Here is a 21,631-nt window from a genome sequence, read left to right on the forward strand (position 1 = left end):
CTCCCTCTACTCCCCTGTTTCTCTCCTCCCCTCTGCCTCTCTCCCTCTCAAACTCTCCACCTCTCTCCATGTCTCATCTCTCTCCCTCTCTCTGCCTCTCACCTCTCTCCCTCTCTGCTTCTCTCCCTCTCTCTGCCTCTCATCTCTCTCCCTCTCGCTGCCTCTCTCCACCTCTCTTGCTCTCTCCGCCTCCTGCCTGTCTCCCCTCTCCCTCTCTCTGCCTCTCACCTCTCTCCCTCTCTCAGCCTCTCTCCCTCTTTCCGCCACTTGCCTCTCCCTGTCTGTCTTCCTTCCCCCCATAATCCAATCTGACAGAACATCCCAGGACGGGTAGGTTGTGAACGGATGTCACAAGGCACAATGAGCGGGAGGTACTGGAGATAGCTCGGTTGTGAGTTGAAGTTTATTTCATTACCACCCTATGACCTGACCTGCTAATTCTCAAGCATCAAAACTGCCAGGTGAGGTTAATGGCGAGTGCTGGAGTTAAAAAGAGAAAAGGAGATGAGGTAAATCAGAATGTGGTGATAAAGCTCGGGCTTCAGAAGATTTTAGTGTGGGAGGAAAGGAAGACTGAGACACAATACTGAGTGTTAGATTAGATTAACTCCTTGTCATAATTCCTTTCAATGTAATTTTCCAAATAAAAAATACAAGTTTATATCAATTATGAGGACACTTGTTCTCCAACCCCACTGAATCATATTTAAATGGCAACTCACCTGGCATGTGTACCATCCGGCAGTTACAGTTTTCAACCAGGTACCGAGTTTCACAGTCAATTCTACAAGCAGTGATACTGTAAGTGTCGAAGAAGTCTGAGTCCATTGGAGTAGATTTGCAGTCCCCCCAGGGAGGAGGTAAGTATATTAGCTGAGAACAAGAAGAACATAAAAGTAGGGATTTATTGAGAAGGCATTTTAATAAAACATATTTTTAAAAAGTCATTATACCGTAGGACCTGGTGTTGATGGAACGCCTTCAGATTTCTTGATTCCATATACAATTTGTCAAGAGTTGGATGAACGGCCAGTGAAAAATAGAATGACATTTTGTACATCAGTGTGAATTGCACAAGGCATTTGTTGGGCATTAAATGGCTGGAACACATGCAAGAGGCTGTAACAAGATAAAAGACATTTTACTTTCAAACTAAACTTGCCTCCCTGTGTGTTGTAATATGGATTCTTTAGATGTCTCATTGATGAGATCTTGAGACTTCTATATTTAAAAATGAACCCTTTATTGTTGGTCTTGGGTTACTGTCATGCATGGTGCTGTTATCTTCATGCAGGCTGGTTCCAGAGTGTTCTCTCCAGACTGTTCTCTTAGTCTATTTCCATGTGACTCTATACATCATACCATGGGTGGCTATTCTCCAGTCCCACATTAACCATTGCTCTGCCGAGCACCTTTACATTACAATGGCATGCAGGCACATCATACAACACCGTGGGGCTTTTGGACTATTTGGAGTTACATCATTTCAAGGGTGCCAGGAGGGGCGCTGCTGTTGGTCTCACTGCATCCTGTGTGGGTGGGGCAGTTCTAGCCATGCAAAACCTATTGGGAACCACCTGAGTGTGGATGTTGGGCAAAAACAGAGCACAACTATGATGGCCTTTTCAGCGCTGCCTCCATGAGCAAATAACCTGACACTCAGTGCCCAGACTGGCACTTTAACAATAGGCACTGGGGTGAGGTACCACAGGGAAACTGGCTCCCATAAAACTGTACCTCAGGGAAGGACACTGTGACACTGCATGTATACAGCTTGGAGAGGCAACCGGATGAACTGTACTCACACGTTTTCTGTTCAGTGGTGATCCCAGTTGCTGTACCAATGTAGCAAGATGCTGGGACCCAGTTGTAATGCTCTCTCTCTCCGTATTCAATAGTAACTTTCAAAAGAGCATGAGATAAATATTTAAGGGAAGAAAAATTACCAGGCCACAGGAAAAGAGCAGGGGATTGGGATTAATTGGATAGCTGTTTTAAAGAGCCAGCACAGGCATGATGGGCTGAATGACCTCCTTCTATGCTGAATCATTCTATGACTCTATGATTTGATTCACAGAGCTGTGTAGCGACAGTTCATATTGTGACCCATTTTTAGGGAAGTGGAAGTGCAATGGTGCCCATACAAAAAAAGAATTCCCTTCCAATCCCCCAGTTCCAACTTGTGACATGGATAGAGTGGGTGTGTGAATCATCATTCACCTCCATTATGCAAGCATTTATCATTCTAACTGGAATACGTGAACTCACAAGCGATCTCTATCTTGGAAAATGGAACCTTTTCCTACTTTGACCACTCATATGTTCCATTTGGTTGCTCACAGATTCTCCTGTTTTAAATGTGCGCGACTGGAAGGGAAAAGAAAATCTGAGTTTCGGTATCAAGCACCCCCATAGGCAGATGAAGGGAAAAGCCCCCTCAAGATTTCCTTAACAATGTACCTTCTAAGCAGCCTCAAGAGAGCACTGCCTTACACCATACTAGGCTTAGTCAAGGTATGCTTGATGCTGAAACTGGACATGAAGCTGTAAAGACAGAACTGAGCACAGAGAAGGCCCATACAATTAATTGCTTTAGGGAATAGCTTACAAAGCAAGTCTGACTGCCCAGGTCTATTCTCTCTTGAAAAAAGGTGGGGATTTCACTGAATCATCACAAAATGCTACTGCATGGAAGATGGTCATTTGGCCCATTGTACCTGTGCTGGCTCGTTGAAGGACCTATTCAATTAGTCCTGTTCCTCTGCTCCTCACCCACAGCTCTGCAACTATTTCCCCTTCAAGTATATATCCAATTTCTTTTGAAAAGTTACTATTGAATCTGTTTCCACCACCCTTTCACGCAGCGCATTCTAGATTGTAACAACTTATTGTGTAAAAAATATTCTATTCAGCTCTTGTCTGGCTCTTTTGCCAATTATCTTAAATCAGTGTTCTCTGGTTATTGACCCTTCCACCAGTGGAAACAGTTTCTCCTTATTTACTCTGTCAAAACGCCTCACAATTTAAAAAATCTCTATTAAATCTCCCCTTAACAGTCTGTACTCTAACGAGAACAATTACAGCTTCTCCAGTCTCTCCATATAACTGAAGTCCTTCATCCCTGGTATTATTCTGATAAATCTCCTCTCCAAGGCTGTAACATCCTTGCTAAAGTGCAGTGCCCAGAATTGGTCACAAAATCTATCGATAGTTAAAAAAGAAAAGAGTTAACAAAGTGAGTGTTTCCTATAGAAAGTGAGTCTGGGGAATTAATAATGGAAAATAAGGAGATGGCAGATGGATTGAACTGGTATTTTGCATTGGTCTTCTCTATAGAGGATACAATTAATATCCCAGAAATAGCTCTAAATCAGGAAATGGAAGAGAGAGAGGAACTCAGGAAAATTACAATCACCGGGGAAGTGGTATTGAGCAAATTGTTGGAGCTGTGGGCTGACAAATCACGAGGTCCTGATGGACTTCATCCTAGGGTCCTAAAAGAAGTGGCTAGTGAGATAGTTAATGCGTTTGTTTTAATTTTCCAAAACTCCCTAGATTTAAGGAAGGTTCCATTAGATTGGAAAATAGTGAATACAACTCCTTTATTCAAAAAGAGAGGGAGACAGAAAACAGGAAACTATAGGCCAGTTGGCTTAACATCTGTCATGGGGAACATGTTAGAAGCCATTATTAAAGATGTTATATCAGGGCACCGAGAAAAATTCAAGGTAATCAGACAGAGTCAACATAGTTTTGTAAAAGGGAAATCATGTTTAACCAATTTACTGGAGTTCTTTGAAGAAGTAACATGTGCTGTGGATAAAGGGGAACCGGTGGATGTACTGAACTTAGATTTCCAGAAGGCATTTGATAAGGTGCCACATCAAAGGTTATTGCAATAAATAAAAGCTCATGGTGTAGGGGCATGGATAGAAGATTGGCTAGCTCACAGGAAACAGAGAATAGGCATGAAAGAGTCTTTTTCTGGTTGGCAGGATGTGATGAGTGGTGTGCCACAGGGATCAGTGCTGGGGCCTCAGCTTTTCACAATCGATATAAGTGACTTGGATGAAGGGACTGAAGGTATGGTTGCTAAATTTGCTGATGATACAAAGACAGGTAGGAAAGTAAGAGGACATAAGGAGGCCACAAAGTGACACAGATAGGTTAAGTGAGTGAGCAAATATCTGGCAAATGGAGTATAATGTGGGAAAATGTGAAATTGTCCATTTTGGCAGGAAAAATGAAAAAGAAGCATATTATCTAAATGGTTAGAGGCTGCAAAGCTCTGAGATGCAGAGGGATCTGGGTGCCCTAGTGCATGAATAGCAAAAGTTAGTATGCAGGTACAGCAAGTAATTAGGAAAGCTACCAGAATGTTATCATTTATTGCTAGGGAGATTGAATACAAAAGTAGGGAGATTATGTTTCAGTTATATTTAGTCACTGATGAGATCACATCTGGAGCACTGTGTACAGTATTCATCTCCTTATTTAAGGAAGGATGTAAATGCATTAGAAGCAGTCCAGAGAAGGTTTACTTTACTAATATCAGGAATGGGCAGGTGTCTTATGAGGAAAGGTCAGGTTAGGCTTGTATTCGCTGGAGTTTAGAAGAGTAAGAGGCAACTTGATTGAAATATAAGATACTGAGGGAACTTGACAAGGTGGATGTGGAGAGGATGTTTCCTCTTTTGGGAGAATCTAGAACTAGGGCTCACTGTTTAAAAATAAGGGGTCACCCATTTAAGACAGAGATGAGGAGAATATTTTTCTCTCAGAGGGTCGTGAGTCTTTGGAAATCTCTTCCTCAAAAGGTGGTGGAAGCAGAGTCTTTGAATATTTTTAAGGCAGAGGCAGATAAATTCTTGATAAGCAAGGCAGTGAAAATTTATCAGGGGTAGGCAGGAATGTGGAGTGGAGGTTACAATCAGATCAGCTTACTTCTGCTCCTAATTCTTATGTTCGTATGTTCATACTCTAGCTAAGGCCTAACCAGTGTTTTGTAAAGGTCTAGCGTGACTTCCTTGCTTTTGTACTCTGTGCCTCTATTTATAAAACCAAAGATCTTGTATGCTTTTCAAAGCTTTACTAACTTTTCCTGCCAACTTCAAAGATTTGTGTACAGACACCCTCAGCTCTCTCTGTTCCTCCGCTCATCCTCTCCTCATTCTTCCTCCCAAAACATATCATTTCAGACTTCGCTGCATTAAATAGCGTCTGCTGAAGTCTGTTACTATTATCCTCAGTATTGCTACATTTCCAAGTTCTGCTTCATCTGCAAACTGCCCCTATATGATAGAAGTGATTAAAATGATGAAAAGTTTGGACAAATTAGGTGCAAGTAAGCTTATCTGCCCTGTGCAAAGTGTAAGCACAAGGGGTCATCTTTACAAATTAAGTACAGCTACAAGAAATAGAAAATGGAGGAGGGACATTATCTACTGAAAGGGTGGCAAGTATGTGGATTACCTCCAGGAGTGGTAGAATGCGAAACGTTATTGGGTTTCAAGAAAGAAGCAAACGGGTTCTTGTGAACAAGTGGGATTCAGGGCTATTACAAATGCCCGAATGGAATATTGTGCACAGGTAGACTAGGTGGGCTAAAGGTCTTCTCTGGTGTGAATCGGTTACTATGCTAAAGTTCAACGCCTCAGTACTGACATCACTCACCTTGATAAGCATCCATTCTCCTCCCCTTCACAAAAAAATCTTCAAATCGAATTACTAAATTCTTTGAAAGACTCAATACATGTGAATTAACTGTATGTTCAAAACAAAAACGAAAAGCACGAATAGTGGAAACCAGAAGAGAGAATACTGGCGATAGACAGCAGGTCAATCAGCATCTAGAGCAGAAAAGTCAGATCCACATTTTGGGTGGGGATCTTTGTAAGAACTTTGGAATGGTCAGGTCTGAAACATCGATAGATGTGCAGTGACATCCAGTGCTGTAGTAACATCTGGTTACCAAAAGCATTTCTTCTGGGAAAAGAGGATGGGTTTGTAGCAATGCTCCAGTGGGTTGCTGACCTTCAGCTACTTGTTATTGGCAACGACCTGGGCTGGTATACACCAACATGGCCCTAAACAAAGCCACTGTGGCTTTAAGATGATGTTAGTTAATAGTAAAGGCCTAGAATCACAGTTTGACCTTGTTTCCTCATACCCGCTGTTCTTGACAGGAAACAAATGTTTGAAATCCAGGTGGCACTCCAAAACCCAGCTGATCGATGAACGGTGGCTCATTTTGTCCATGAATCTGAACCTTTATACCAGCTTCTAAGGAGGTTTCATCTGTGTGGGAAAATAGAGCAGATAGATGTTAATGCAAGATGAATGAACTCTTATAATGCCACGAGCAACCACAAACTAAACTTAACCTGCAGACCTGGTGCAATTTCTCTTTCTAAGCTAATTCTCAGTCCATGCAGCTCTTCTGGTGTCATTGAAATGTGTACAGTTGCATTTAATACAAAAATATGTATTGTTCATCATATTGAACAGTGTATATCACAGTGTATAATATGATACAAGGAACACAAATGATTTTTATAAGGGCTGAATTCCTGATTAGATTCATGGAATAATATGCAATTTATTATATAACGAAGGTGTTTCTTTTGTATATTCAATTGTTCATGTGGATAGTTTATTGTATAATATACAATATATTATGTACTGTGCATGTTATATAGTATATATTATGAAGAGTATAACTTTAGTTATTTGATGCGGAGTACAGACTTTGTGTCATTTGATATCAATGACAAACACATGACCAACACTTTTCACAGCCACAGGACATCCCAAAGCACTTTACAACCAATGAAGTATTTTTGAAGTGAAGTTACTGTTGTAATGTCGGAAAGAAGTTTGTATGAAATTGCCTTATCCGTTACTATACAAAAGGACTTAAACTTTTTTAAACAGGTAACACCTTCCTTAAAATAGCATGTGGAGGAAATTCATATGTGCAGGTTATTGCGATTGTTACTTTTTAAAATGATATTCATTCACGGGATGTGGGTGTCACTGGCAAGGTCAACGTTTACTGCCCATCTCTAATTGCCCTTGAGAAGGTGGTGGTGAGCTGCTTTCTTGAACAGCTGCAGTCCACGTGGTGTAGGTATACCCACAGCGCTGTTAGGAAGGGAGATCCAGGATTTTGACCCAGTGACAGTGAAAGAACGGCGATATATTTCCAAGTCAGGATCCAATATTGGATCATTTATATTGGTAAACAATACATTATATAGATTCATTTTATACACTATAGATCATCATATACTTATAGTATATTGCACTGTATAGTTTATATTGTATATATGTGTATATTTTGTGCAAATTCTTCCTTGTTAACCCTCTGCAGACGAAATATTCTTAGAGAACACTGTGCTGGCCAGGTAATACTGCTGAGTCGCTATCATTACCATTTATGCTGGGATACCTGCAGCAAAATGGTAACATAGACATTTAAAATGTAAAATTGAGGTACACTACACATTGTGAAGGGCTGGAGGCCGGTTGCAGGCTGGAATTCCTTCGCAAGACTCTATATTGCTTTCAGAAGCCCTTTTTAGCTTTGCTTTGGTGATTTATGTCATCTTTGGCACCACTCAATTGAACTACAACCTCCTGACTTGCTGCCAGCTCTCCAGTGCCTGTGGGAATCCAGTGATGCCAGTCAGAATGTCACAGCACCAACTTTAAGGCAATGTAAAGTAAAACCACCTCAATATCAAACCATACAGAAATTCAAAACACTCCACAAACTCTCCCAAGATAAGAACACAAACACATAAGGATCAGCCAGGAAAAAATGCTCGATTATTATTTATAAACAGATTTTTGAACAAGTTCATCTCAGGGAAGGAGGTATGCAGTTTTCCTTTGGTTGAAATTACACTCGCCAATTTTGCATTGATGCCTAGTGGTTTCCAAATCACCTTGATACGAAGCAGTGACTTGCATTTCGATAGAGCCTTTAATGTGTTAAAATGTCACAAGCTGCTTCACAGAAACAATTATCAAACAAAATTAGACACCGAGCCACATAAGGAGACATTGGGCAGATGGCAGATGAACAAAAGCTTGGTCAAAGAGATGGGTTTTAAGGGACACCTTAAATGAGGAGAGAATTCAAGTCAGAGAGGTTCAGAGAGAGTATTTCAGAGCTCAGAATCATGGCAGCTGAAGGCACGATTGCCACTGTCAGAGATCACAGAGTGCAATAGAAATAGAGAGGGGAAAGATTATGAAAATGGCAGTATAACTCATGAGTCAGATCCTGATCATACTCTGGAACACGAATGTCTATATATCAGGCCACTTCTACAGGCACTCTTGCTGCACTGGAACTGTATAGAACCAGTGATATAGCTGCAGCTCTTATAACATCCCCACCCCACAGAGAACACAACTCTGCTAACTGAATATCCAACTCTGCTGGCACAATAGAATTATCTGATAAGTCAAACTGATATCTGAAGTATAACTACAGCCTTGATATCCTATAATCGTTTACATATTCCAAACTAATAAACAACATATTGACTAAAATGACGTCAACATCCTGTTTTTTAATCAAATGGATGTAAGCTCTTATCTGTATCATATTCTGTTGGTTTTAAATGAAAGAATTTTTCAATGTGTTCAGCTTGCTCTGTTACATCCTGCCTTCAAAATACTGGATAAACGTTGTTAACATCATTTGTAATTTGCGATGTGAAGTGACATGATGTATTTTTAAATGACAACAGTGCAGTTGACTACAGATGTGCTTGAGTTGCTCCACTAGCTGCACTCCAGATGTAAGCAACCACTGCTATCAGGAACTGCGAAGAACACTGCAGGTAGATGATTACAATTCTGCCACTGATGAAGGTCATGACTTGGGATTAAGCTAATTGCAAGGAGCCAGCGATATACGCGTGTCTGCTGGGTCCTTGCAGGCAATTTTAACCTGACCTGGCACCATCAGCATTAGTATGGCATATAGTTGCAACAGCAACGTCCCACTATCAAACATAATTTTACACCAAGCCACATAAGCAGATATTAGGACAGGTGACCAAACGATTGGTAAAAGAGGTACATTTTAAGGAGAGTTTTAAAGGAGAAAAGAGTGGTAGAGAGGGTTAGGGAGGGAAATCCAGAGCTGAGGGCCAAGGCAGCTGAAGGCCCAGCCACCAGTTATAACCCAAAATAAAACTGGCGATAAAGATTGTCTGCAGGGACTCAATCAATCCTTCCTTTCCAGCCACTGGCAGCCTGAATACATAGGGTCAGCAAACATCCTGGATTTCCAGGAATCTCCTGCACCTGCTGCAGATCAATCTCCTCGGCAGTGTTGTGATGAAGCTGGGAGAGCCTGCATACTCTCTTCAGCTCTCTCCAGGACCTTTCAGGTAGCAGCTTCTGGCACAAAAGCACCAGCAGAGACACTCAACCACTAGGACCTAGGGGCAGATGCAAACTGTGGGCAAGTGTCATGTGATCAGATGTGATGTGAGCAAGGTGTCACATAATCTGACATCATGTGATCACGCCTCCAAGAACACGTCCAACAAGGATTGGAAACACTGTGTTCATACAGACCATCAAAGGGAACCTTGATTACTGGCCTCCATGTACTGTCGGACACATCCCAGTGTATCAGGGACCTTGGGCATTTCAGAACCACTTCTTTTTAATGCAGAGCTATAACACATGGCTACAGAAACGTTTCACATGAAGACTCAGCATTATTACCTAGTGTTACACTGTGCAGCCAGAGTCACCATTCCTACTCCCATATTTAAACATTGGGTCCTGGAGATTAATTGGATCCCAAGCCAGATGGTGAAGTATGAAGCTAGACACAAATTTTTGTCTTGCTATTTGGTTTATTTACAGAGTGCAGCATTACATATATCTGCCTCCTACCTACCAACAACCCAGTGTTCCAGAGGTCTTTCTTTACACTCTATTGACTATACCAATAGAAAATAAACAAATAAACCTAATAAACAAATTCACAGCCCCTTAAAGGGTCACTACAACAAAAAGACAAAGCTTTAAATGATGATGCACTCCAGCCTCTGCGGTGCCCACCGGTCACAGAAAGCCTCAAGCGCACCATTGGACACGGAATGCTTCCTCTCCAGGGACACCCGGGTGCGAACATAGCTATGGAAGAAGGGCAAACAATCAGCCTGAATGACCCCTTCCACAGCCCGCTGCTTGGAACTGTTAATGGCTGCCTTGGACAGGCCCTGGAGCAGGCTAATGAAGAATTGAGGACCTCTCCCCACCCTCCATACTGGGTGGCCAAAGATCAGGACCGTCGGGCTAAGTGCAAACAAAACCTGAGGAGCAGCCCCCTCAGATAATTAAATAGCAACCTCAGACAACCTACATATATATATACATGGAATGTGGACTCCTCAAGGCCACAGAAAGGAGTCCTGGGAGTCCGTGAACCATCTTAATCATCTGTTGCATGGGACCACTGCATACAACACCGTCCATGCCAAATCCCCGATGGAAAAGGAAGGGACTGCCACCTAGAGAGCCTCCCACTGGGTCCCCCCGCCACCTCTGGACGGCAGAAGTCTTTCTGACAGCAGAGGGATCTAGGTGTCCTAGTGCATGAATTACAAAAGGCCAGTATGCAGGTGCAGCAAGTAATTAGGAAAGCTAATAGAATGTTATTGTTTATTGTGGGGGGCATTGATTACAAAAGTAGGGAGGTTATGCTTCAGTTATACAGGGCATTGGTGAGACCATTTCTGGAGCACTGTGTACAGTATTGGTCTCCTTATTTAAGGGAAGATGTAAGTGCATTAGAAGCAATTCAGAGAAGGTTTACCAGACTAATACCTGGAATGGGTGGGTTTTCTTATGAGGAAAGGTTGGACAGACTGGGCTGTATCCGCTGGAGTTTAGAAGAGTAAGAGGCAACTTAATTGAAACATATAAGATCCTGAGGGGACTTGACAGGATGGATGTGGAAAGGATGTTTCCACTTTTGGGAGAATCTAGAACTAGGGGTCACTGTCTAAAAGTAAGGGGTCGCTCATTTAGGACAGAGATGAGGAAAATGTTTTCTCTCAGAGGGTGGCGAGTCTTTGGAATTCTCTTCCTCAAAAGGTGCTTGAAGCAGAGTCCTTGAATATCTTTAAGGCAGAGGTAGATAGATTATTGATAAGCAAGGGGGTGAAAGGTTATCAGGATAGGCAGGAATGTGAAGTTGAGGTTACAATCAGATCAGCCATGATCGTATTGAATGGTAGAGCAGGCTCCAAGGGCCAAGTGGCCTACTCCTGCTCTTAGTTCATATGTTTATACTCTTTTGAAAAGAACATTAAAGTAAATAGGCTAATTAACTAATTTACAGCCCCTTAAAAGGACACTGTTACAAAAGACAAAACTTTAAAGGAAACTTGTCTTATTGAGAAAACAATCAAGTCTTTCTTTATAGGCTCTTTTTGAGAAGCAAAATCAATAAGTTAAACAAAAAAGCTAAAAACTAAAACAAAACCCTTGACCGCCCGCTACTTGGACCTGTTGATGGCCACCTTGGCTAGGCCCAGGAGCAAGCTTACGATGAGCTTGCTCGCTCGCTCGCCTGCCTGCCCCACTCCGCGCCAGGTGAAGTCTTTCTTTATATGTGCTCAAAATACTTAATCAATCAACGCCCTTCACCTATGTATCCTCAACCTCAATAATACAATTAACACCCCAATAACATCGGGATCCCATTACAAGAGAATGATCTCTGTGCCCACTTGCATCTGCAAACCCCTAGTTCTCTGTTGTTGGTACACAAGGGACAATTTTTAATTGATTTGCCTAATGGGAAACCGACAGGATCAGCTGGAATGCCAGTTTTACACCCCTGCCAGATTTTACTCTCTATTGAAGCCCAAACGAACAACTGTCTGGATTCTCAAAAGCTGGTGCATAGGAAAATCCATTTTTATTTAACCAGGCTTTCATAGGAAGTGAATCTGGTAAGTTCACTTTGAGGGGCTCACTGGCAGCATGAGGCCCTATGCATTGGCAGCCTGTGAACACTGGCACAGGTCTCATGTAAAATAAGAGCAGCTCCCAGTTGGCACCAGAAGCTGGGGCACTGCCAACCACAGCCCACAGGCTGATAGAGGCTCTGCTGAGCCACTTCAAGGTATATTATGCAATATCAAAGATGTGACATGCAGATGGATGCTAATGAGATTCACAAATGCTGACCCTAGTTTTTAGAAGTGTTCACACAGCAAGAGATTTGCTGTTGGCAAATCCTTTGCCTCTTTTGCTGAAATTCTGAAAACGAATGATTAAATTAATTGTTAATACTTAGCAGTAAAAGGAGGTCACTTGTTTTGTTGGGCTTGGCGAGTAGGGGTAGAAATTCATAATAAAATAAGTGAAAAATCCTGAATTTCAAAAACTTGTGGCAGTCTTGTAGAAATCATGTGATTGATACTTTAATATGCTTGATCCCACATAATGAACGTTAGCTGTCAGGAAACAGTGCCTGTTCCATTCAGGCATGTCAGGGGATCACTAAATTTTATAAAAGCGGAAATCAAAATTTATGCAAATGGGCAGAATTTTTACAATGCCAAAAAGATGACATACAGAGTAAAGAACTTAGTGCCCACCTCCACCACCTCTCCCGATCTGAGGCTGTGTTGACCTCTCTGGAGCACCCCTGTTGCCGTGTTATGTCTGGTGCTGCGGAACATGCCAAAAGAGGTGGGGACAGGAAACTGTGTGGGTCAACAGTCCTTAAAGGACTGCTGGTAAAAGTTTAGGGGTGAGTGGCTGTGTGTGGGAGCAAATTGCAGCCTTTCCAAAGGCTGTTTAAGGCAAAAAGTAAATGTAGGCTGGAAAAATCAATGTGTCGCCAGAAAATGGTGGGAAAGTGATGGAGTTGCATGGTACCCATTTTTATGGTTGGCAGAGGTGCTGTAGCATGAGATGGTTGCGAGCTGGATTGCCTCATTTAGCACTCCACACCACCCTCCACAGAGGGGGGAGGAGTACTTGGGGAGAATGATCAGGGGTAAGAGAGTGATCATGGCCATCACTGGCAGCGTTGTCCCTCTTGTGCAGGTTCACTGCTGTTTTCCTGGGCAGCAGGTCTGCAACAGGCTCTGTACTGGTCTGGAACCTATGAAGCCAGCTCCTCCTGGTCATTGGGAGGTAGGTGTACTAAAGCCTACAGATATAGTTGGTGGCTTATGGGAGATGGAAGGAGAGTGGGTCTGGTGCCTGCTGATCTGCCTGACATGGCTATTTTTCATCATGTGTCACTCCAACCATGAAATACTGCAACTGGGATACTTGAAAAGCTAACCTTAACTTGACTTGCTGACCCCAGGATCAGACTCTTCACCTCTATGCCTTGTCATACCCTGAGCTCCAGTGAAGGTTTGTATTGTAAGGGCTCCTTGCTCATGTCTACTCTTCCTTCTGCTGTGCCTCACTGGAGAACATTGGGAATAGAAGCAGGAGTAGGCCATTATAGGCTTAGGGTCCAAGTCCCACTCAAAGGCTTGAACACAAAATCCTGGCTGACACTCCCAGTGCAGTACTGAGGGAGTGCTGTACTGTTAGAGGCACAGTCTTTCAGGTGAGACATTAAACCGAGACCCCGCCTGCCCTCTCACGTGGACATAAAAGATCCCACAAAACTATATCTGAAGAAGAAGAGCAGAGGAGTTCTGCCTAGTATCCTGGCCAATAATTGTCCCTCAACCAACATCACCAAAATAAAATATCTCATTGCTATTTGTGGGAGCTTGTGTGCACAAGTTGCCAAAAGTACCTCATTGGCTGTGAGGTGCTTTGGGCATCCCGAGGTCATGAAAGGTACAATAGAAATGCAAGTCTTTATTTCGGTCTTTCTTTCGGGGTGTGGGTAACATTGCAGTTATGTTACTGGCTCTAGTAATCCAGAGGGCCGGAGTAATGATCCGAGGCTGGAGTTCAAATCCCAGATGCAGCTGGGGAATTTAAATTCAGTTAATTAAATAAATCTGGAACGAAAAGCTAGTCTCAGTAATGATGACAATGAAATTCCTGGGTTGTCGTAAAAAGCCATCTGGTTCACTAATGTCCTTTAGGAAAGGAAACCTGCCATCCTCACCTGGTCTGGCCTACATATAACTCCAGACCCACAGCAATGTGGTTGACTCTTAAACACCCTCTGAAATGACCTTGTAAGCCACTCAGTTGCATTCAAGAAGGCAGCTCACCACTGCCTTCTCAAGGGCAATTAGGGATGGGCAATAAATGCTGGCCTTGGCAGCGAAACCCACATCTTTTGAAGGAATAACAAAAATTCCTGTTCTGCTGAAGTCTTGCAGACAATATTCAGTTCATTTCCGTTCCACATAAACACTGCATACTGCTTAGGAGAAAGAATATAATTGTCCCAAAAAAGTTAGTGACTTTTGTTCCATAAAATGCCAACAAAAATGAGCAACACAAACCTGCCCAAATAGTGCTACACAGAATGGCAAAAAAACAGGTTAAAAGAAAAGTCTGATCCTTTAAGAGCTCCATCATTTAGGCCCACTCCAGCCCAATGCCATCTGAAGCAGATGGAAACATCACACTAAGCTTTGCTTAATGCATTATAATAATTAAATGATGCCACAAGTCTTTTTCAGTGAGATTCCTTTGGCTGTCCTATAATGCCTCACAGAAGATTACACTTGGGTACTAAAGTAGTGCAGATCTGGCTGCTTGGACCTTAGCCAGATTTTTCAGTATCTCAATGCCTTTCCCACTGGGCTGAGGAACCAGAAAATTTACCCTAAAAAAATTAGCTGAAAATGGACAGCATCACAAATTGGTTTCCTCAGCCAGTGATCAGCCAGAACAAATTCCCCATCCAGAAAGTTCCCAGTCTAGCCTGTGCCATCACAAGTGGAGCAAAGCAGATAGCAATGGGAGGAAAATGTGGAGGTGAGGACTTTTTTCACACACTTCCTCCCGATTGATTGAGGAGTGGCTTTGATATATGCCTTCAAGGTATCCACTTTGTGGGACACCTTCATTCAGTCCGCAAGCAAGCCCCGACCATCCTGTCGCTTGCCATTTCAATTCACCATCATGCTCTCGTGTTCACATTTCTGTCCTTGGCCTGCTGCAATGTTCCAGTGAAGCCCAACACAAGTTGGAGGAACAGCACCTCATCTTCTGATTAGGCACTTTACAGCCTTCTAGACTCAACATTGAGTTCAACAACCTTAGACCATGATTGCTGTCCTCCATTTTGATATTTTATTCCCCCCAAGTATCAGTCGGTATCTTGTTCTCATGTTTTGCTTTCAGACAGTGCTGACCCTTTTTTCGCTATTAACACATTCTTCTATTTTGCTTTCAGACAGTGCTGTTCCATTGAAGGGTCATGAGGACTCGAAACGTCAACTCTTTTCTTCTCCGCCGATGCTGCCAGACCTGCTGAGTTTTTCCAGGTAATTCTGTTTTTGTTTTGGATTTCCAGCATGCGCAGTTTTTTTGTTTTTATCTTAGTGCTGATCTTTATTCTGCTATAAACACCTGCTTTAGTCTTTAATACTATCATTACTGCTCCCTTTGTCTTGTGTCCTTGACATCTTTATCATTTAATCTCTCCTGACATCTAACCTATCCCTGACCTTCTCTTTTGTTCCACCTGCTCCTCCCTGCCCCTCCTTTTCAACAGAATATGACACATCACATTTCTACCTCTCTCCAGTTCTGAAGAAGAGTCATATTAGACTTAAAATATTAACTCTGGCCAGAATATAATACTCGTTGCGCACCCGACCCGACTGAGCATAAAGTGACGTGCGTCCTGATGTCATCACGCACTCGTGCAATATTTCAGTCAGCGGGCACGTGCCCGAGTTGGCAGCGCACCCGCCGACAATTAAAAGGCCCATTAAAGCCATTAAAAAGGTAATTGAATGAAATTTTTTGCTGCCCGTCCAACCTTATGGCTGGCAGACAGATGAAAAGGCCAAACAGCCTTTGCACTGTTTAGGAAACCTCACCCACAGGCAGGTTGAGGTTTCCAACAGCAAATTAAAAAAAAATTAAAAATTAAAACATTTCATTAATAACATGTCCCTGTTCATGTGACAGAGTCACATGAGGGGACATGGTTTATAATGTTTTAGAAATCTGTATTTTTAATGTTCTAAACTCTTCATCCCCCTGAGACAGCTCTGTGCCGCAGGGAGCTTTTCCAGTGCATGCCTGCGTGCATGTGCAAACTTGCGCTCTCGCCCTCCTCTCCCCCTCACACAGGCAGCGTTGAGCGCTGCCGCGCGCGTTTCACACTGGGTGGGCCTTAATTGGCTGGGCAGTGTGAAATTGCGATCCGGCCCCGATCACAGGCAGAGGTCGGCTTCCCGATCGTCCCCGCCAAGCCCACCCAACGAGGGAAAAATCCTCCCCTCTGTTTCTCTCTCCACAGACACTGCCAGACCTGCTAAGTCTTTCCAGCACTTCCTGTTTTTATTCTTCCAAGGTACATGCCTTGCATCACAAGGTTCTGGGTGCAAGTCCCATGCCAGGGCTTGAGCCCAAAAATCCATGCTGACACTCCAGTGCAGTACTGAGGGTGTGCTACACTGTCAAAGGTACCATCTTTCAGATGAGACGTTTTTCACACAGTGAGCGGTTAGGGTCTGGAATGCACTGCTGGAGAGTGTGGTGGAGGTGGGTTCAGTCGAGGCATCCCAAAGGGAATTAGACTGTTATTTGAAAAGAAAGAATGTGCAGGGTTACAGGGAAAAGACAGGAGAATGGAACAAGGTGAGTTGCTCATTCAGAGAGCCGGTGTAGACACGATGAGCCAAATGGCCTCCTTCTGCACCAAAACAATTCTGTAAACCGAGGCCCATCTGCCTGCTTGAGTGAATGTAAAAGATCCTGTGGCACTATTTTGAAGAAGAGTAGGGGAATTATGCCTGGTGTCCAGGTCAACTAACATCACAAAAGCAGATTATCTGGTCATCATCACATTGCTGCCTGTGGGAACTTGCTGTGTGCAAATTGGCTGCCACGTTTCCCATGGTACAACAGTGATAGCACTTCAAAAAGTACTCCTTTGGCGGTAAAGGGCTGTCAGTGGACTGGGAGTAGGTCACTCAGCTGCACACAGGGCAGAGAAGAAGTGGAAAACATACATCGAAAAGAAGGTCGCTCAAAAGAAAGCAATGAAGAAATTCCACTTGAGTTCAGTGAGTTGCCTTAGGAATTCTGAGTGACAGGAACCACTAAGCCAAACCTCATCTGCTGCTTCTAGACGGTAAATGAATCACTCAGGTATGTTTCATCAGTGCTGCTGCGAATTGTCAATGTCCTTCATGCACTAATGTACAATGTTATCTGGTAAGTAGAATAAAGAGGATGGCAATGACTGATGCAAGATGGGACACAAGCTGCCAGTCAGGAAGACAGAGTGGCTAGTGGGAGCCAGTTGCCTGTGGATGCAGCAGGGATGAACCAGCATCTGTTTTAGAAGCACCTCCTTCAAGTTGTTCCCTCTTTCAATTTGCTCCTTTTTCAGAAATGCTGCTTAACGAAAATCACTTTCGTACAAATTGCCCCAGTGTGAAATTTTACCTGAGTTAATTGTGGTCGATCAGTGAAAAACAAAATGGAACGAAGAGTGTGCCATAAGGAGTGTGCCACTGGTTCCTGGCTGTGAGTTATTAGTACAGTGGGGATGACTCTGGCCAGGGCATGCTATCTGTGAGGAAAATGAGGAACTAACGGCATGAAGTTACTTGGTGTGGCAAAACAATATTGCATTTTGTCACCAGGATTTACAAGCTTGGAATCAATTGATTCTTCAGTGGAACATAAACTTCAGAAGGGAGCTTTTTCAAAAGAATGGAACCATGCAGGATAGGAGGGTGCTCTACTGAATCCTAGATCTGTGTTCAGTCAGCAGACTGATTCCTGACCTATGGTGAGCTGTGTGAAACTTGTAAATGTTGATGTTCAGAGGGGTTTGGGTGTACTCATAGAAGATCATACAATCATAAGGAATAGGAGTATGCCGTTCTGCCCATTAAGTCTGCTCGACCATTCAATAAGATCACAAGCAAATGCTGACCTTGCCAGCGAAGCCCACATCCCATGAGCGAATAAGACAAAAGGTCACTCAATTCTGATTGACTAATTTCAAATCTGGGTTATCCCCAACAGTTGGCATTAATTTTAAATCAAGTGATATCATAAGGGCAATGTCATTGGTTCACAATTTATTATGCTATTTTGTTTAGTGTGCACTGGTGACATCTAGTTGCCACGACATGGGTAGAATCTTGCATAATAGACTGAAATTCTGGATATACCAGAAGATACAACAATAACTCCATAGTATGCAGCTTCTAAGATTACTAACTCTTGGGTCAGACAGTTGTTACCTGTTTCGCCCCAGACAGGAAGGTATTCATCTTGCTGAATGTCCAGCATCAGTTCCAGACCATTCCCGGTCCCTCCTTTCAATGTTGTCAGGATTGGTTGGTCTTTAGTCTGCCCCGAATTAAAAGTGTAGCACTTTCCATACCTTGTAAACACCTGCAGGAAATAAAATGGCTCAAATTAAATATTGGGAGGTCAAACAAGCTATAAAATAAAATCCACTCTGTATCAAAATGTGCACAGTCGAACTTCTGAAATGGCAAGAGTTTGAACCTTTGGCCATTTTAAAAAGGAAAAAAGTTTAGGTCCTACATTACCCAGGCATCTACTGTAGTTCTGTGGGAGTGCTGCACTGTCTTGGGAGCTGTCCCTCAGATCACTGGCTGGATTTTGCCACGCAACCAGATTCCAATGAAGCTGGCAAAGGTTGTGGTGGAAACTGGAGTGGGGGAAGGAGGAGAGGAGTAATGGGGTGCTCAGTGCCTCCCCATCCAATGTGAATCAGATCAAACCTATGGCTGTTCATGCATCTTGGCACCAAGTGGTATAGCATGCCAACATCAATGTCACTAGAATAGGAGGGAATTCTGAAAGGTGTTTGGATCCAGAGGACACCAAACTCACCAGGAAAGAAAATTGAATAGAAAGTAAAATCAGCCAGGGTGTAACATCAGTGTTACATACCGGAGTCCGATAGATAGCAGGTTAGGTTAAAATTTCCCCGATCCTGCATTCCCATCTAAACTAAAACTAAATTTGCATTTTATGGACAATGATAGAATGAAGCTCAAAGTGTTTCCTGCACCTAATGCCACCTGTGGAACTGGTTTAAAACCTAAAATTTCCTTCAATTTGAGATTGGTTTTATCCCAGGCTACAAAGCATCCAATGACGATTGGATGAAAGGGAGTTGCCCAATACTTGAAACTGAGGAGTTCCTGTCAAATATAATTGAAGGAAAGTTGTACCGTGGAGTGTTAGGTTTTGAGAAAGGAACTGCCCCAAAATGACCACGCTTAGATTTGTTCTCCTGAAAAAGCAGTGCTTCTTGAAGCTTAAGGTCTTATGATATTGTTTGGGGTTAACATTAGGGAGATAAATACAGGAATCCAATCTTGGGATTCAGATAATGTGATGACAGCACTCTTGAGGGTTATGGTGCTATCATTACTATCCTGGTAATCTCTCCACAAACTATCTCTTTGTCCATGTACTGTGTCATTTGTATTAATGCCATATAGACCTTTGTGGCTGGTTATCATAACTAAACTGTTCTGTCATGGTTGCTGTAGACCAATGGTTCTCAAACTGGAACCCCTGATCCCAGGGAGGTCTGCAAAGACCATCCAGGGGGTCCACGATACAGAGCTGGCTCACGGGTGGGCAATGTTGATGACTGTCGAGAGTGTGTGATCCAGAGTAAGCGAGGGACTGCCAACCGGAGGTATCCTGTTCCCCCACCCCATTCTTCTGCTCCCCACTGGACTCCTGCTCTTTCTGTGCACCTAATCTCTCTGGGTTTTGCTCCCCCACCCCAGGCTCCCATTCTTATTTTAGTGTGCCCCCACAGTGCTCCTGCTCTTTCCTTGCTGCTCCCCGAGTGCTTTCTCCAGGCTCCTGCAAGGCCTGGGCTCCTGCCAAGGATAGGACTGACTTTGCAGTGAGATTTAGACACACCAATCTCACTCATATCTGTAAGTATATACCTGTTTTCTTTAAAGGATTCAGAAAACACTTCACATACAACGCGTTCATATGATGAGCATTATATAATATTATAAGTTAGATGGGGGTCTGTGATTACAAATCCATTTGAAAAAAGGTCCTTCAACCAAAAAGAAAACCACTGCTGCCAACTGTGCTAACTATATCCTTGCAATCTCTAACAATCATACTTATACCATATTTCAAGTGCCTAAGCCAGTGACTACTATCAACTGAATCTGATTCATGTCAACACAATCCCATATATTGTTAGTCGTACATTAATTGTGTTTAATTGTATGCAGATGGTGGGCATTAACTGGGGTTTCACTTGAGCCTCAGGCTAAAACTGTGGTTGTTGGGTTAGGAGGTATATGCTTGTAACATGTAACTCTATAAATAAATATGAAAGTGTGTAATTATTGGCTCCAGTTTCATTCTTCACCAGCTAGTTTTCTAGATGAGAGCATACATGATTTAAGGAGTGATATCATCACTGTCTCTGCAAGTCATCCACGCCTAGATCCATCTAAACGACCAGATTACCTGAGCTTATCAACTTCTCCAGCCTTCAAAGCATGAACATCCCTCACTACGAGCATTAAAAAAATTCCTAATGTACATTTTCTGCTGGCTAGACAGGCAATCAATCCAAAGAATGCTGCATGAATAGCTCAAAATTGGATACTTAAATATACTTAGTTTCACCAGGAAGGCCCTGCCGAGAAAAAGTTACTGTAAATCTGAGTGGTGCTTTTTGCTATCTTACATTATGTCACTTTTCTCTCCATTCAATGCTGTTGTCACTGGACTGACAATTTTTACTTGAGCCTGTGGAAAGTTTGAGCTGATGGGGAAATCATGAAAGGCTTGACAGGGAAAGGCCAGTACACTGCCAGCAAGAATAAGTTTGTGACTGCATTTGCTGTAGTTTAGACTGGTCTAGTAAGGCATGGCTTCCAGAGTCCCCTCTTCCACTTATGCAATGGTTTTCAAACATTCTTGCGTGGCGGTTGCCTCCACCTTGTTCTAAAACTTCCAAAGGACAGCAGTGATCTAGAAAGTGCTGTTACTCCAGAAACTGGGGAAGAAATAAGCCTGGGTCAATTTTTGGGCCTAGACTCAGTGGAATTGTCAGGACTCTGGAGTCAGTGAGGACCACTTGGCTCCACAGAACAGTTAAAAAACAATCTTTAAAACTTACTTCCAGCAGGGGGCTACTGAAGAATCCTAAGCAGACAGGCCCGACTCCTGTCCTGCTCATTGGTGACAAATTTTATGGAGGGGTACTTCAACAGGTCCTAGACCCCCATGTTGCTGAAGAGTCCAGTGTCAGTTTTAGACGCCGCTCTGGACACCTGCAAAAATGGTCCCCACGAATTTAGCAGTGGCACCAATGCCTGCACAGATTGGCATGCTTTGTGCCCACTGGAATGCCCTAAAATGGGTACAACATGTACCAATTTCTACCCAAATGATGCTTGGATGTCTGTCAGAATTGCAGGTG

The 21,631-nt window shown here is 43.0% G+C and overlaps 1 protein-coding gene across 1 annotated transcript in view; it reads right to left on the reverse strand.

Moving 5' to 3' along the window:
* The window catches only part of asic1b (acid-sensing (proton-gated) ion channel 1b), a 220,138-nt gene that overhangs the window by 76,543 nt on the left and 121,964 nt on the right, over positions 1-21,631 (reverse strand). Inside the window, exons 2-4 of the mRNA XM_041180347.1 lie at positions 18,423-18,576; positions 6,170-6,297; positions 723-873 (exon numbers count right to left, since the gene is read on the reverse strand). Of these exons, the coding sequence (XP_041036281.1) occupies positions 723-873; positions 6,170-6,297; positions 18,423-18,576 (433 nt within the window). The remainder of the gene's footprint in view (positions 1-722; positions 874-6,169; positions 6,298-18,422; positions 18,577-21,631) is intronic.

The sequence above is a fragment of the Carcharodon carcharias genome, chromosome X (assembly GCF_017639515.1).
Source record: "Carcharodon carcharias isolate sCarCar2 chromosome X, sCarCar2.pri, whole genome shotgun sequence".
Classification (NCBI taxonomy): Eukaryota; Metazoa; Chordata; class Chondrichthyes; order Lamniformes; family Lamnidae; genus Carcharodon; species Carcharodon carcharias.